General features: G+C 54.3%; 1 protein-coding gene across 1 annotated transcript; it reads right to left on the minus strand.

Annotated features, from left to right (window-relative positions):
- Positions 1–3,248: 3,248 nt before the first annotated feature.
- Positions 3,249–6,559, minus strand: CHST1 (carbohydrate sulfotransferase 1). Its single transcript, XM_068555618.1, has 2 exons — positions 6,506–6,559; positions 3,249–5,336 (listed from the first exon to the last, which is right to left on the minus strand). Exon 2 carries the CDS (start codon positions 5,292–5,294, stop codon positions 4,059–4,061), a length of 1,236 nt encoding a protein of 411 aa, XP_068411719.1. The 5' UTR covers positions 5,295–5,336; positions 6,506–6,559; the 3' UTR covers positions 3,249–4,058.
- Between the last annotated feature and the right edge of the window lie 7,300 nt (positions 6,560–13,859).

Genomic DNA, 13,859 nt, shown 5'->3' on the forward strand with positions numbered 1-13,859 from the left:
ATGATGATGATGATGAAGATGATGACAATGGCTAGCATTTACCGAGCACTCCCTATACACCAAGCACGGTGCTCTGCACTTAAGTGCATTACCTTATGCAATCTTCAGAGTAGCCCTCTGAGGCAGGTATTATAATAATTACCTCTGTACAGATAAGAACATGGAGGCTCAGAAAAATTAAGTGATGTGCCCTAGGTCACACATCAAGTAGTGACAAAGATGGGACTGGAACCTAGAACTACGCATTTTATCACAATGGTTCCCAAGATGAATAAGACTTACTGTAATTAAGTCAAGTCATCAGCAGGTGACAACTCCCAGAAGGAAAAAGTGCAACTAGAGAGAGTCAGGGTAGGCAGATTGGAGGTTTTGGTGAAGGTTTAGGGGCTCTGTGAAGCCTGGGTAATTGCCCCGTGTGTGCCCTGGGCAGGCAGGCTGCAGGCCCCCAGGCCAGCCAGATCCTCAGTTTGGGCATTAGTCTCCCAGCTGCGTGTGTGCACACACACACACACACACACACACAAAGCCCACCCAAATAACCACTCAGCCCATGGCTGCAGCTACACCCCCTGGTGCATCCAAACCTTGGCTATTTGCCCATGAGGACTTGATTCCAACCTGTTTTTCAGCCCTCAGGAAACAGAAGCCTATGTGTTTTCTCAGTGGGTCTGTGAAGGGGCTTCATTACATCTTTTCCTTTCCAGTGAGGAAAGGCATTCCAGCTGGGAGAAATTCTTCCCCAGGGAGGGGATGAGTAGGGAATGGCAGGTCTGTTCTGGACAATACCCTTTGGAGTGATGGGAAGTGGCGCCCAGCGAGCTCTGCAGGGTCCCAGGGAAGTGGGGTCAGGAGGCCAGAGTCTCTGCTGTGGCAAGGAAAGAAACTAGGGTGAGCAGGTGGGAACACACAAACAGAGGAAGGCCGTGATGAAAAGAATTGACAGGACATGGCCCTTAGAGCCATGGGGTGAGAGGAGCCCTGAGTGTGGGGACAAGACCAGGAAGTTGCTCCTTAGGATCTAAGGCATCAAGGCGCTACACACAGACGAGGTGGGGGCGGGGCCAGCCCTGCCTACGTGGTGCTCTGACCACCATTTCCTGGCTAGAAAAAGGTGCCTCTGTGTCAGCAGGAAACAGCCGCTGGAGAGGTGTGACTAATAGGAGGGGGAAGAGTGCTTTGTAAACTGTAAAATTCTGTACACGTGTTTGTTCACTGTTATTCTCCTTCTGAGCATTAACCTTGGAAATTGTAACAAGTGGCAAAGTGGGTGATGGCACCGATGCGAAGAAATAGGAAAGCCAATGTTGGTGTGTGGAGTTAGAAAGAATTATTGACTACGGTGGGGGTGATGTGGATTCTTGGAACAAAACCCAGCTCAACCCCCCATCACTTGTGAGAAACAGGCTGGGAGGGCATTACCTGCCTCAGGTCTCATTCAGACCCCTAAGAGCCCACCCCCTAGTGAAGGCCCAGGACAAGCAAGTTCTTTTATCAGGTGGGAAACACCTGTTTTATCCCTCCTTTCATTCATGCAACCAATGTTTATTGGATACTACTGTGTGCCAGGTCCTGTAATTAAAACTGTGATTATAACTGTGGTAAACACTATCAAAGAGATGTACATGGTGCCATAAGGGCCTATAATCAGGATATATAGGGGCCTATGATCAGGGTAACTGAACTAATCTGATAAAACCAAGGAAGTGTTGATAATGAAGCTAAGATCCAGACATTAATTAGATTAAGAGGGGAATAGGAGTAATCCAGGCATGAGGAATGATCTAGGCAAAGACCCTGAAACGAGCTAGAGTGCCATGTGTATTGGCTAGCTTCTGTTGCGTAACAAGTCACTCCAAAATTTAGTGGCTTAAAACAACAACCACTTTTTTTTAACCCACAGTTTTGTAGGTCAGAAATTTGGCTGGGTTCAGCAAAGCAGTTCCAACAGTCTAGGCCAGATTGTGGCACTGATCTTGGCTGGGGCTTACTCATGCATCTGCGTTAGTTGCCAAGTCAGTGAGGAACTGGCTGGCCATTGGCTGGGGCTCTTTGGTTCTTCACCTCATGGTCTGTCCTTCTCCAGCAAGCTACCCTGGGTTTCCTTCACAAGGCAGTTAAAGGCTTCCAAAAGGCAGCAAAAAGGGACAAGCTCCAAAGCTCAGGTACTTTTCATGCTGCTGTACCCATCACTCTGACTATTGTCCCATTGGCTAAAGCAAGGCACATGGCTGAGCCCAAATCGGTGTGGGAGGGAGGGCACTACCCAAGGGTGTGGTTATGGGGAGAGGTGAACAAACTGGGGACTGTAACGTCAGAGGGTTCAAGGAATTAAAAGAAAGCAGGAAGACCAGAGAGTGAATGTGAAGGGGAGCATGGTGCGGGTGAAACTAGAGTTGGGCAGGAGTCAGGACATGCGGAGCCTCCAAGAGCACTCAGAGAGTTGGGTCTTCACCCTAAAAGCAGGCCAGCACTCTGGTTTCTGATTCTCTGTCATGCGGGCTTGGTTATCATAAATAAATCCTTTGAAGGCTGAACTGCCCTGGGTGACCTGGTAAAACGGCTCTTCCAAGCTTGAGAAGCCCAAGACCACTGGGTTTACCTAATCCCAGGCACTCGCTCTGTCCCAGGACAACAAAGCGGTGAGCTCCACCCCAGGGACCAGCTGTTTTCTTGGAAAAAGAGCTGGGGAAGCTGCTAGACTGCCAAGGATGGGAAAGGAAGTAAGCACAGCTGATGTTCCACCAGTGTGGACACCAGTACACCTGCACTACTGGTTAAAATCCTGAAATACTTCCAGACCACTGACTGATAAGCAGCCACTGGCCTAAGCCAACACACCCCTTGAATATCCCTCCCCCACCTGGCTATCCTTTCCACAGACCCAGCAATTAATAGAGGTAACATCTGGCACAGGAAAGGGTCACCAGGACCTCATCAGGATCTCCAGACACTGATTCGGCAAGCCATACCACTGGTTAAATATTTTGAACATCACGCCTGGCTATAAGGTGCCTGGTCTCAACCGACCGGAGGGAAATGAAACCGTGAACTCAGTGTTGAGGGTGATGAGGGTGACATGAATTCTGAAAGCCAGCAACTGGTCATTGAATCCCCACCTCCATCTCCTTCTCTCTCCTCCCCAAAGCCAGAAACACCTAGACCCCACCGATTTCTGCCTTTGCCCGTTCAGAATGTCCCATAATCACAGTCAGACATTATTGCACTCTTTTATTTACAGAAAACACAGATAAAGCATTTCAATGTTCATTTAGCAAACCGAACCACTCTTTTTTTTTTTTTCTTTTTGGCACAAAGAAATATCACAGATGGACCCCAAGATCAATCAGAAAACCATAACATCTATCAGCCATCACTGGTCCAGGGGCAGTCACAAGACTCAGACAGACGAACAGCATTGCCACAGACTGGAAAAAATAAGCAAGGTCCACATTCACCTCACAGTAAAAACCTGCTCACCTGACAGGCAAGGGCGGGCAGGAGGGGGCAGTTTCTCTGCTCCAAGGGAGGGAGGGGCAGTGGGCATTGGGGGGCAGAAGTAGGACAGGGAGGGATAAACGCCATTCATAAATTAGAGACAGGTGGCCTTTTTGTTTTTAACTTCTTACCTCGTAGAAGTAAGACAGTGCAAAAACTACCATACCCTCGCCACTCGTCCATTGGAGAAGCTTCAGAAGTTGTGTGGTTTGGGGTGTCTCTCCTATCAGGTGCCCGTGTGTGTGCGCGCATATGTGAATGTGTAAGTGCGGTGCTTGTAAACATTGTCACCATCTACCATAGACACACATCCTTGTGTCTGAACGGGGTGGGGCTGGGGCTGGACCCCACTTCAGGCCCCCTCTGCCCCAGAGATTCCTGTCCAAGACTTAGTGCAAATTTCAGAGACAAGGAGAGGCAGAGGAAGCGGGGTCTGGACAGGGGGCAGGGAGGACACAAAGACGGGGTGGGAGAGGGAGGGGGAAATAAGGCAACAGTTCAAAACGGTCCATTTTATCAAAACCGACACCGTGTCCCCCTCGCCCCCACCCACAGAGCCCTGGTCACGAGAAAGGGCGGAAGTCCCGCTCCTCCACCAGGCTGATGGAGGGGTTCTTGAGCTCCTCCTCCGAGTTGGCCATCTTGTAGCCCAGCTGCGCCAGCACCCGCTGACACGCGTTCTGGGCAAAGGCCACGATGTCGTAGGAGAGGCGGAAGCGCCACTTCTCGGCCGTGGCCGCCGAGTTTCGCACGGTGCCGTATTTGTGCTTGCCCAGGGTGGGGTCTCCCCGCGTGTTGTTCTGGATCCAGTGCGCCACGTGGCTGTCCAAGGGGATGCCCAGGAAGCCGTAGATCTCCTCGGTCTTCTTCATGGGGTTCCTGGCCAGGTCCTCGTAGCGCACCAGCATGTACTTGCCCTTGAGCCACGGGGGCCGCATGAGGCCGGTGGACACGGAGTTGGAGAAGTCCTCGCACACCGTGGTCAGCTGCGTCACGTCCAGGTTGTAGGGCTTCCTCCCCGTGCCGTACCAGAGCCGCCAGAGCCGGTACGTGTCGCGGAAGGTCTCGCTGCGGGAAGCCAGAATGCCACGTGGGTCTCGGACCAGCTGGATGACCTTGAGGTTTAACCGGGGGTCTTCAACCAGGGCCCGCAAGTCGTTAACCTCGGGCACCCGCACCGTCTTAATGGCCACGTGGCTGCGCTCCCGACAGGCCTCGGCGGCCACCGTCAGGTTCAGCAGGCCGCACTTGCGCACACAGTCCCCCTCCTCCAGCACCAGGTCCGCGGAGCCCGGAGGCTCGCACACGGGGCGAGAGCACAGTACCCTGCTGGCCCCGCGGCGGAAGATCCTGTCGGTGGTGTGGTTGACGGGCGGCGGCTTGATGTAGTTCTCCAGGAAGTAGAGGTCACAGTCGTAGAGGCTCCTCAGGAGGTCACGGCTGGCTCCCAGCATGACCCGCCGATCCGCGGGGCTCTTGCCCTGGGTGAGGCGGGGGATCAGCGTGTTCTGGACGTGGTAGAGGGGCTCAAACAGGTAGAAGACGTCCAGGTGCTGGTTGAAGAGCTGGCCCACGAAGGAGGAGCCGCTGCGCGTGGTGGCCAGGATGAGGACGTGAGTCTTGCGGGAGAGGTTATAGGCGAAGGTGGGGCTCTCTTCGCACAGCCGCTCGGCCAGCCCCGCCTCCGCCAGACCCGGGCAGGTGTGGAAGGACTTGGCGGTGAAGGTGCGAATGGCCGTGTACTGGATGGCGATGGAGGCCAGGGCAAGGAGGAGGACGGCCTTCCAGGAACATTGCATGGCTGGGCACCTTCATGGGGCTGCTTCTCCACCATGTGAGGTCTGTGGGCAAAGGCGGGCAGCCGTCAGGGAGCAGCCAGGCTTGGGTGCCTCCCAAGGCCAGGGGCACTGGCTTGCTCCCTTGGAGAAGGTGGTCTCCAGCCCGCCTGGGGAAGGGCTCCAGCTCCCTGCCCCAGTGCTCACACATGCATCTGAGGCCTAAATGGCTCCTGCACTAGACTTTACCATTCTCTGGGAACTCCTGGGAGCTATTAGGGACTGATTCCCATAACCTGGGGTTTACCCTACAGAAGGCTCCCATCATGAACTGAGTTCCTTAGTGGGGCCTGACTGGGCAAGACCCTAACACTCCCAACTCCCACACTGGGGAATGACCAGTTCCCACCTCAAGCCATTCCCCTGTCACTGCCTGTCACCCCCCTGCCGGCATCTCCTGGGCCCACCTGCATCTTCTTCCACCCCCACGAGCTGGCACCCAGTTCCCCAGGGGGTCATCTTTCCTCCATCCTCTGCCCACCCCCAAGAGGAAGAAGAGTCCATGTCAGATGCCTCCCCCTGACCCAAGTCCTCATGCAGAAAAGACCCCTGCACTCCGTGAGTTGGTGGGCTGCTAGCATCCCATGCCCACTGGGCCGGGAAAGGTGTACAGCTGTGTCATGCCCTCCCCCCCGCCCCCCAGATTTACAGATGCAGGTGACCAGCTTGTTCCGGAAGAGGACTCCTGGGGCTCACGGAGTCCCTGAGAGCCAGCTGGCCCAGAGCAGAGACAGGGTCCAGGGGCTGCAGAGAAGCCTCCGTTCCTGGGCCCCAGCGCCCTCCAGGATTTGCTCCTGGCCACTGAGGGAGGGGTCCAGGCCATGGGGCAGATGACCCTACTGTCAGCAGAGTGAACTGGTTCCTCCAGCCCCCCTCCCCCAGCCAGTCCTCAAGGGCCTCCATCTTTAGGCCCTCACCCCCTTCTGCCCACAGGGTAAGCGCAGGGACCCCACTGTGATCCAACAGTGGCCCCAGAGAACCCAGGCAGGGCAGTGAGAAGAGGAAGGGGTGGTACAGAAGGGGCATCTCAAGGAACTGAGAAAGCATGGGGGATGGGGAGGGCAGGGAGAGCGGGGGTGAGGAGCTAACCTGGGCATCTGAAAGCCGCCCCCGAGATGGGCTAGCTCGGTGACCAGCCCTGGGGAAGGCGAGGCAGAGAGGACTCCACTACTCACCAAACAGGGGCTGTTCTGAGCTGGGCAGTCCGCAGCCACCAGGTCTCCAGGCCCCGGCGGCAGCCACTGCCTGTGCAGCAGCCCTGTGGCCAGAAGACTGCAAGGAGACAGGGAAGGCAGGGGTGCTGAAGGGGGGCTCCAAGCTCCTCCCTCCCCACCCCTTCTCTCCTGTGTCCTGCGCCCCACAGACAGCTCTCCAGGGCTGGGCAACAAAGGCCCTGCTTGCTCTCCCAGATTTATCACTGACTCAGGGCTCCAAATAAGCCAGTGCCATCTCTGATGCCCTGGATCCAGCCCTCTGAGGCCTGGGCTGCATCCCACCCCCTTCACCCACCCACCTCTTCCACCCCCTACCCATATCCTCCTAGCAAGTCTCAGTCCCTGAGCTGACACCACGCCCCAGTGGGCAGGGAGCTGGCAAGCCTGCCCGCCCAGCTGGCTGAGCGTTGGTGCCCCACTTGGACAACCACCCCGTGGAGGCACCCCTCCCAGCTACCACCAGAGGGAGCTGCAAAGAAATCCACTGGCCGCTAACATCCCCAGGCCTGGCGAGCTCAATTCAGCTCTGGTGACCCAACCAGACACAGCGGCTAGTGCCCAAGAACGGAACGGTCAGAGGCAAAGTTGTCCCAGCAAATGGGGCCGGGGCACAGTCCAGATTGGTTCTGCAGTTAAAATCAGCAGAGCATCCTGACCCTTTGCAATTCAACTTGTTCAGTGATTCCCCAAGAGGGGGGTTAGCGGAAGTCAGCAAGGACAGGGGTGCTCACCCCAGATCTCCAGGCGGAAGCGGTGGCTCAGTCGAGACCACCCACACGCTGAGGCCCGCGAGGAGGGGACAGCCAGGAAGTGAGGTTCCTCTTCTAACCACACGGAGAGAGGAGAACGGCTACCTGAAACTCAAAGCAAAAGTGGACCAGGGAGCATCCGGGATCTGGATGCTCTTCACAGATCCTAAGTTAAAACACCAAGACGGCAACATTATTTTTGATAGTGTCTACTGAGTATTTCCTAAGTGCTAAGCGGTTTCCCCACCCTAGCTCATCAATTCCCCGCAAGAACTTTACATGGAAGCCAGTATTGGCTCCATTTCACAGGAGAGAAAGCTGAGGCACAGAGAGGTGGAGAAACCTGCCTGAACTCACACGCTTGGCTTACCCCCATCTAGCAGGTTCCCCAGAGCCCACTCTCCTTCCTTCTGAGGAGATTTGACTTACTGTTCCTCCAGGTTACCTGTACTTGGCCTTCAAACATGCATTCAATTAATGCCCCCCATTTGTTTGTGAATCAGCATGAGAGGGACCAGACATTAGAAGGGGACATTCAGATGGTTTCTGAGACTTAGAGCATGTTTCTTCCCTTTGCTGTCTGGTCTGGTCAATCTACTGGCTCGTGGCTGATGGGGTGAACTCCTGTGCCTTGTGAATATTCTTCCCACATCCCCTGTATGGAACGACTCCCTTGAGGGCAGGGCGAGCAGGTCCTCATTTCCCAAACCTGCAGTGCTGCCTGGCTCGGCTCACTCACCCAACTCGCCACATCATGTTATTCCTTACAGCCCCCTCTGGAAGGTCAGCGTCCTCACTCCCATTGTTCAGATGATGAAATTAAGACTCAAAGACTAAGCAAATGGGCATGATAAGCAACTAAGAAGTAGCAGAGACTCGAATCCCTCTGGGACAGACTCTTAGGCCAGTGCTGTGGCCCTTTCACACCAGCATAGTGGGGAAGAAACATGCTGAAGCTTGAGGAAGGGCACAGAAGCTGGAGTGAGATGGCAGTGGGCCGGCTGAGGCTCTGGGGCCTAGGAGTCCCGTTTTAAGTATGAAACTCCACTTGGTACCTAGAGGAAGCAGTACCATGTCACCAGGTGGCAGTAAATAGGGGAAAGCACAGTCTAAATTCTAGAGAAACTCCAATGTGATCAGAGAAACACCACAGCCCTGACCACATCCCATCCCACCCTGCCTCACACCACGACAGCAGAAGATGTTGTCTCCATCGGTACCCAGAGAGAACAGCTTCTCTGCATTACATGTGACTCCCCTGCAAAGTGCAGGCCCACCCTTTCCAAGTGCCCCAAGACAAATGTGAACACCTTTAGAGAACAGGGAGGGAAAGCCACCAATATTCATGCAAAGTAATATTCTTAAGTTATTTAGGGGTCCATTCTTTAGTTGCAATGCTGTTTCGTTCCGCTGTATTTCCTTTGTATTTATTCACAATCATGTTAGTTACCTAGTATGAGCCAGGCACTGTTCTGGGCACTACGGGTAAAATAACACAAAGGATAGCAAGCACTTACTGGGCATTCGAGATGTTTCTCCCAGGCATATGCTCCCTTCCCAGGCATCAGTTCATCTAGCCCTCACTAATCTTATGAGGTCACAGTCCCGTTTTACAGATAAGGAGACTGAGGTTCTGCAAAGTTAGATAACTTTCCCAAGCTCATACCCTTAGTAAGAGGTAGAGCCAGGATACCAGCTCAGGCGGTATGCTCTAGAGTCCATGCTCGAATCCTCCTCCCTGACCCACTCCCTCTTCAACTACGTTCAACACCCTTTGGTCCCCACCAAGACAGGAAACAGAAGTCTTAAAGAGACTCCACTTAACTCTAGGATTCCAGTTCCAAAAACAATGCACCCAAGGTTTTCTTTAAAGAGGAGCATCTTTCAGGGAGGAGACCATCTAAGTTTCTTCCCCCCACTTCCCCTCCCTACCGCCACCCAAAGAAACGTAAGGCCAGGCCTGGAACCTGCTGTCTTTGTCAATAAATCAGAAGTAACTAAAGCATCATTGCAATGTTATAAATCCCTAAAAAAGTAGGACTCAGATTCACTAGGTACAGCCTGGACACACAGGAGGGGAATGTGTTTGAAGGCCCAGACACAAGCCATCCTCCTCTCCCCGCCCCAGGAGGGCGAAGCGAGGGCATGGGAACGGGAAGATGGAGGAAGTCTGGCCCTCCTAGAGCTGCCCCTGCTCTCCTGCCAGCCTGGCAGAGCCGGGACCACGGCCGGCCAAGCGTCCTTGGTATGCTGGAGGCATCTGCCCTGGAAACCAGAGGCCCTGAGGCCAGGCCCTTTGTTCCCAGGGGAGCTTTGGCCACTGCAAAGGACTCCTCAAGGCCCTCAACCTCTAAGCCAGACTGTGAGCCCCAGAGCCCCTCTCTGGGCTTCTAGCAGCCTCTGGCATGGCCTCCCTCCACCTCTGGTTAGTCAAAATCCAGGCAAGCCTTAGACACGGGGGCCCAGAATCTGTAACTTCTGTTACAGAAGTCACCCACTCCCAAAAGAAAGCTTAGTATCAGCCACCTTCAAAGCAGGGCACAGGATGGGAGTGGAAAACACCTCTTCCTGGGAGAACTGTAATTCAGAACTAAGAGCTCAAGCCATGAAACCATACCCACCTGGATCTGTCACTTAGCAGGTGCATGGACCTGGGTGACTCACCAGTTGTCTCTGAGCCTCAGTCTCCCCACCCGTAAACCAGGTATAACCATAGGTATAACCATAGCAGTGGTTATATGAACAGGCATATAATATGGCACAGCCTTGTGCTTGGGACATTGGCTCTGGCACCAGCCCCGTTGACGGCCAGATTTCTCAATCTCCCTGGACCTTTGTTTTCTCACCTGAGAAGCAGGGACAATCTTAACAAGGCTGTTGTAAGGACTAATTAGTTAATACAGTGCCTGGCATGGAGTAGGCACTCAACAAATGTTGTTACTGTTATCATCATTAAATGTCTTGTTTGCTTTTTGTCTCAGGGAAGCCCCTCAGAACACATCATCACTCTCCCTGACCGCTGTGCCCAGACCTCTGCCAGGCGGGCCTCTGCCCAAAACCCCTTCTTCCCTCGGCTCCTCTCCCAGCCTGGGAGCTTTCTCCTGCGGAGCCACCGCAGTGGCTTTCCTACTTCCCTCTAGTGGCCACGTCCTGTAGTGCAGCCGCTTAGCGCTGCGTCTTGGCTGTGTTCAGAAGTCCTGGCTGGTTGGCTGCAGCCTAATGTGAGGATGCAGGCAGCGGAAGGTGATGTTGCAGGTGGCATGAGGTGTGAGGATGACACGCCACCCGAGCTACGGGCCCCGCTCTGTGCACCCCCTCTCCCTCACCCACACACCAAGAGGCAAGCAGCAACAGGCAGCCTCACATCATCTGGAGGGCCTCTGCTTCCTAGTCTCATTCCGCTCTGGCAGGGGAAGGAACCCTAAACTGAATGTCACAGGCAGGGGCAGCCCACAGGCTCTGCATTTCCCTGGCTGGGTGACCCTGGACTCACCCGCCTGGCCTCTTTGTGCCTCAGTTTTTCCATAGATGCAATGACTCTAAGGGCTTCCCAGGTCTGGCCACTGGAGTTTTCTGATCCAAGGAAGGCCCCATACTCCATCCTCAGAGTCAGGGCCACCCTCGCTGCAGGCTAGGGGACCCTCCTTCGGAAGTGGGAAGACTCCAGTCACCTTCCAAGAATATACCAGGGCTGGCAGCCCTGCCCCTGCCTCAGTCTGATCCGTGGCTGCCCCAGTGAGGCCCAAGGAACAAGGGGCTCTGCCCTCTGCAGAGCTAGCCTCTGCCACCTGCTCTATTAAATCCCATGCAACACAGTGCTATGGGTCTTTGTCTTTTCTGGGCCACGGACCCCCCTTGGAGAGACACAATCCCTCTTCCCAGGAAGATCCATTTGTGCCCACAATTTTATACACACAATTAGAAGGTTCTTAAACCTCCTAAAACTCACATGTGGGCATCCCTTCTCTTCCCTAGAGGCTTAACCCCTTCATTATTAGCATTCTCCCGACCCTAGGGTTTTCTTTTCAACTGATTCTATCCGAGAAGGCTCCACAGATGTGTAAGCACTGATGTGGAAACATCACCCAAAATATATTATTAAGTAAAACATCTAGGGCCAAAAAATACATGGGCAATAGTGTGCCACCATTTCTCATTTCTAGAAAGGGGATGTGTGTGAATATATATCTACAGATTTGAATTTATGCATGAACAACCACAAGAACTTGCACTGAACCAGTTAACTGTAGCTGCCCAGTGGGAGGAGCTAGGAGACGGGTGGGAGGAAGGCACAGTTTATACTGAGTTGTTGATTCAGTTTGAGTTTATTAACCTTGGGGGACAGAGAGTGAAGCTACCCCACGCAAGAACTGGAGGGGCAACTGACGACAGAGTGGGGCACTGAAACTCAGCACTGGCGTCTCACTGTGCCCCCGATTCCGTCCCCAGGGCACTGCCGGCCAGCTCTCTCCTCCCCCCATTTCCAAGGCACCAGGGTTGAATTCACCACCTTTCCGCCAGAACTGGGCTTGGTCTGCTCAGGTGGGGGACAGCAGTCACCTGGGGCTGCTGAGACAAGGCAGCAGCTGAAAAAGGGCGAGACCTCAAAAGGGGGCCTGGGGCTTTGGGGAGCAGCTAAGGCCTGAGATGGGGAAATGACTCCCCTCCCCGTTTTGTCTCCCTGTCCACTTTTCTCCTCCTTTTGTGAAGCCCTGGGGAGACAGGAAAAGCAGAGGAAGAAACCTGAACATTGTTATTTCTCACCAGACTCGGGAGCCAGTATGGAGGGGCCCCAAGGCTCTGGGGTCCCAGGAACTGGAGCAAGGGGCAGAGGGAACTGGACGGGGGAGGGGTGGGGGGGGAGTTGGCAAACAGGCCTCTGGGATGGAGACTGCAGAAAGGAAATGCTTAATCCCTGCGTCTGCCGTAGCCAGCATCCATCCACCATAAATGTTTGTTTAGTTAAGGCTAAAACACATAAAACGGCAAGGTTTTTTCTTCCTAAGGAAAATGGGGTGATGAAAATGAGGCAAGGGGAAAACAGGGGTACGAAAGTCTGAAAGAACTAGGAGCCAGGTAGTGTACAACAGCCAAGACACTTCTGGGCGACACAGACAGGTCAGAGCTGCCTGGCTGCCAGTGAGAAAAAGGAAATATTTCACTTACATGTTTCATAGGATCCGTGAGATGAAGATTAAAGCACCTGCTCAGGAGATACCCAGCTATTACTGATACTGAATCCAGCACAAGATTTCTTCTTAAGGGTCTCCTAGAGAGCCCTGAGCAGGTAGACCTCACACCTAATAAGTCCAAGGAGAAGCTTCGCAGGGCTGTGTCCTGAATCAACCTTCAAGGCGAGCAGTATGCCCACATATAGTTCAGCCACTGCAACCTTCCAGGGGAGGCGATCTGATGGGGTCCAAACTCAGCCTCTGTGGTCTGGGTCAGCCAAGGGGTTACTGGAGGCCCCAGTGCTTCTTTCTCTTTGGAGTCATGCCCCCTCAATCTGAAACACTGCGAGGTCTATGGTCCTTCTCCCCAGAATCTGCACCAACACGAACATGGATTTCGTGTACAATCTCTATAGCCCCTGGGCCCTGTGGCTTATCCACAGACCCCACAGAACCAGAACATCCTTCGGGCACCTCCAATGAGGGCAAGTTCTTACAATCGTGGTTCCAAAGACAAGCATCCAGAGAGTGACCGTCCACCAACTTTTCACCATCAGCAGAGCTGCCTGGCTGCCTCTTATGAGCTCTGGTGTCTCCAGCGTCCACACGTGAGGACCCTGGAGACATGCATGTTATCTCAAGCCTCCTTGAGAAGTTACCCACAGGCATGCAAGGCAGCAAGCTGGGTGGTGGTTGGGCACCCTGGCTGCAGGGCCAGCCAGGCCCGGGTTGACTCCCACTGCTGATGCATTACAGCTATGAGACCTTGTGCAGGGCACCTAACCTCAATAGGTCTCAGTTGTCCTTATCTATGAAATGGGAAAGACGATCACAGAATCTTTCGAGTATTTGGGCTGTGATGACAGAAAGCTGATGAAGCTTAGCACAGGGCTGGGCACAGAGCAGGACTCATTAAGTAAGAACCCTGGGCATGATTTTTAGGGACTACTCTCACCTACGAACAGGCTACAGTGGCCTGGAAACGTTCAGGGAATTAAAACAGTGCCACAGCTTCCTCCACGAAGCTCCCACCATCTGTGTGGTTGGAGACCCTTGTTGTTCGGGCTGCAGAGACTACCTACTGCCCTGCCCTGGGCCCAGCGGGTCAGCGGGTCCGGCCCGACCTGAGAGAAGTTTTCCCCAGCAGCGGGGAGAGGGACCGACCTCCTGGCACAAGGCTCCAGCGTGCCCGACTCCCCACCGGGGAGCAGTGAGTCAGAAGGGCCCGGTTCCCTGTCTCAGGCTGATCCTACCACAGGCCGGCCTACCGCCTGTGGTAGGCGGGACCCTTCTGCACCGACACTGGGCGGAAAGGCCCCGGTTTCCTGTCCCCCCTCCCCTCCGCAGCAGCCACAGCCTGAGTCGAGTACCCAGGCCCCACCCCCTGGATACCGG

Source organism: Eschrichtius robustus, chromosome 11, assembly GCF_028021215.1.
Source record: "Eschrichtius robustus isolate mEscRob2 chromosome 11, mEscRob2.pri, whole genome shotgun sequence".
Taxonomy (NCBI): Eukaryota; Metazoa; Chordata; class Mammalia; order Artiodactyla; family Eschrichtiidae; genus Eschrichtius; species Eschrichtius robustus.

Coding starts and splice junctions, on each gene's coding strand:
- CHST1 (XM_068555618.1), bottom strand. CDS start 5,294: ATGCAATGTTCCTGGAAGGCCGTCCTCCTCCTTGCCCTGGCCTCCATC.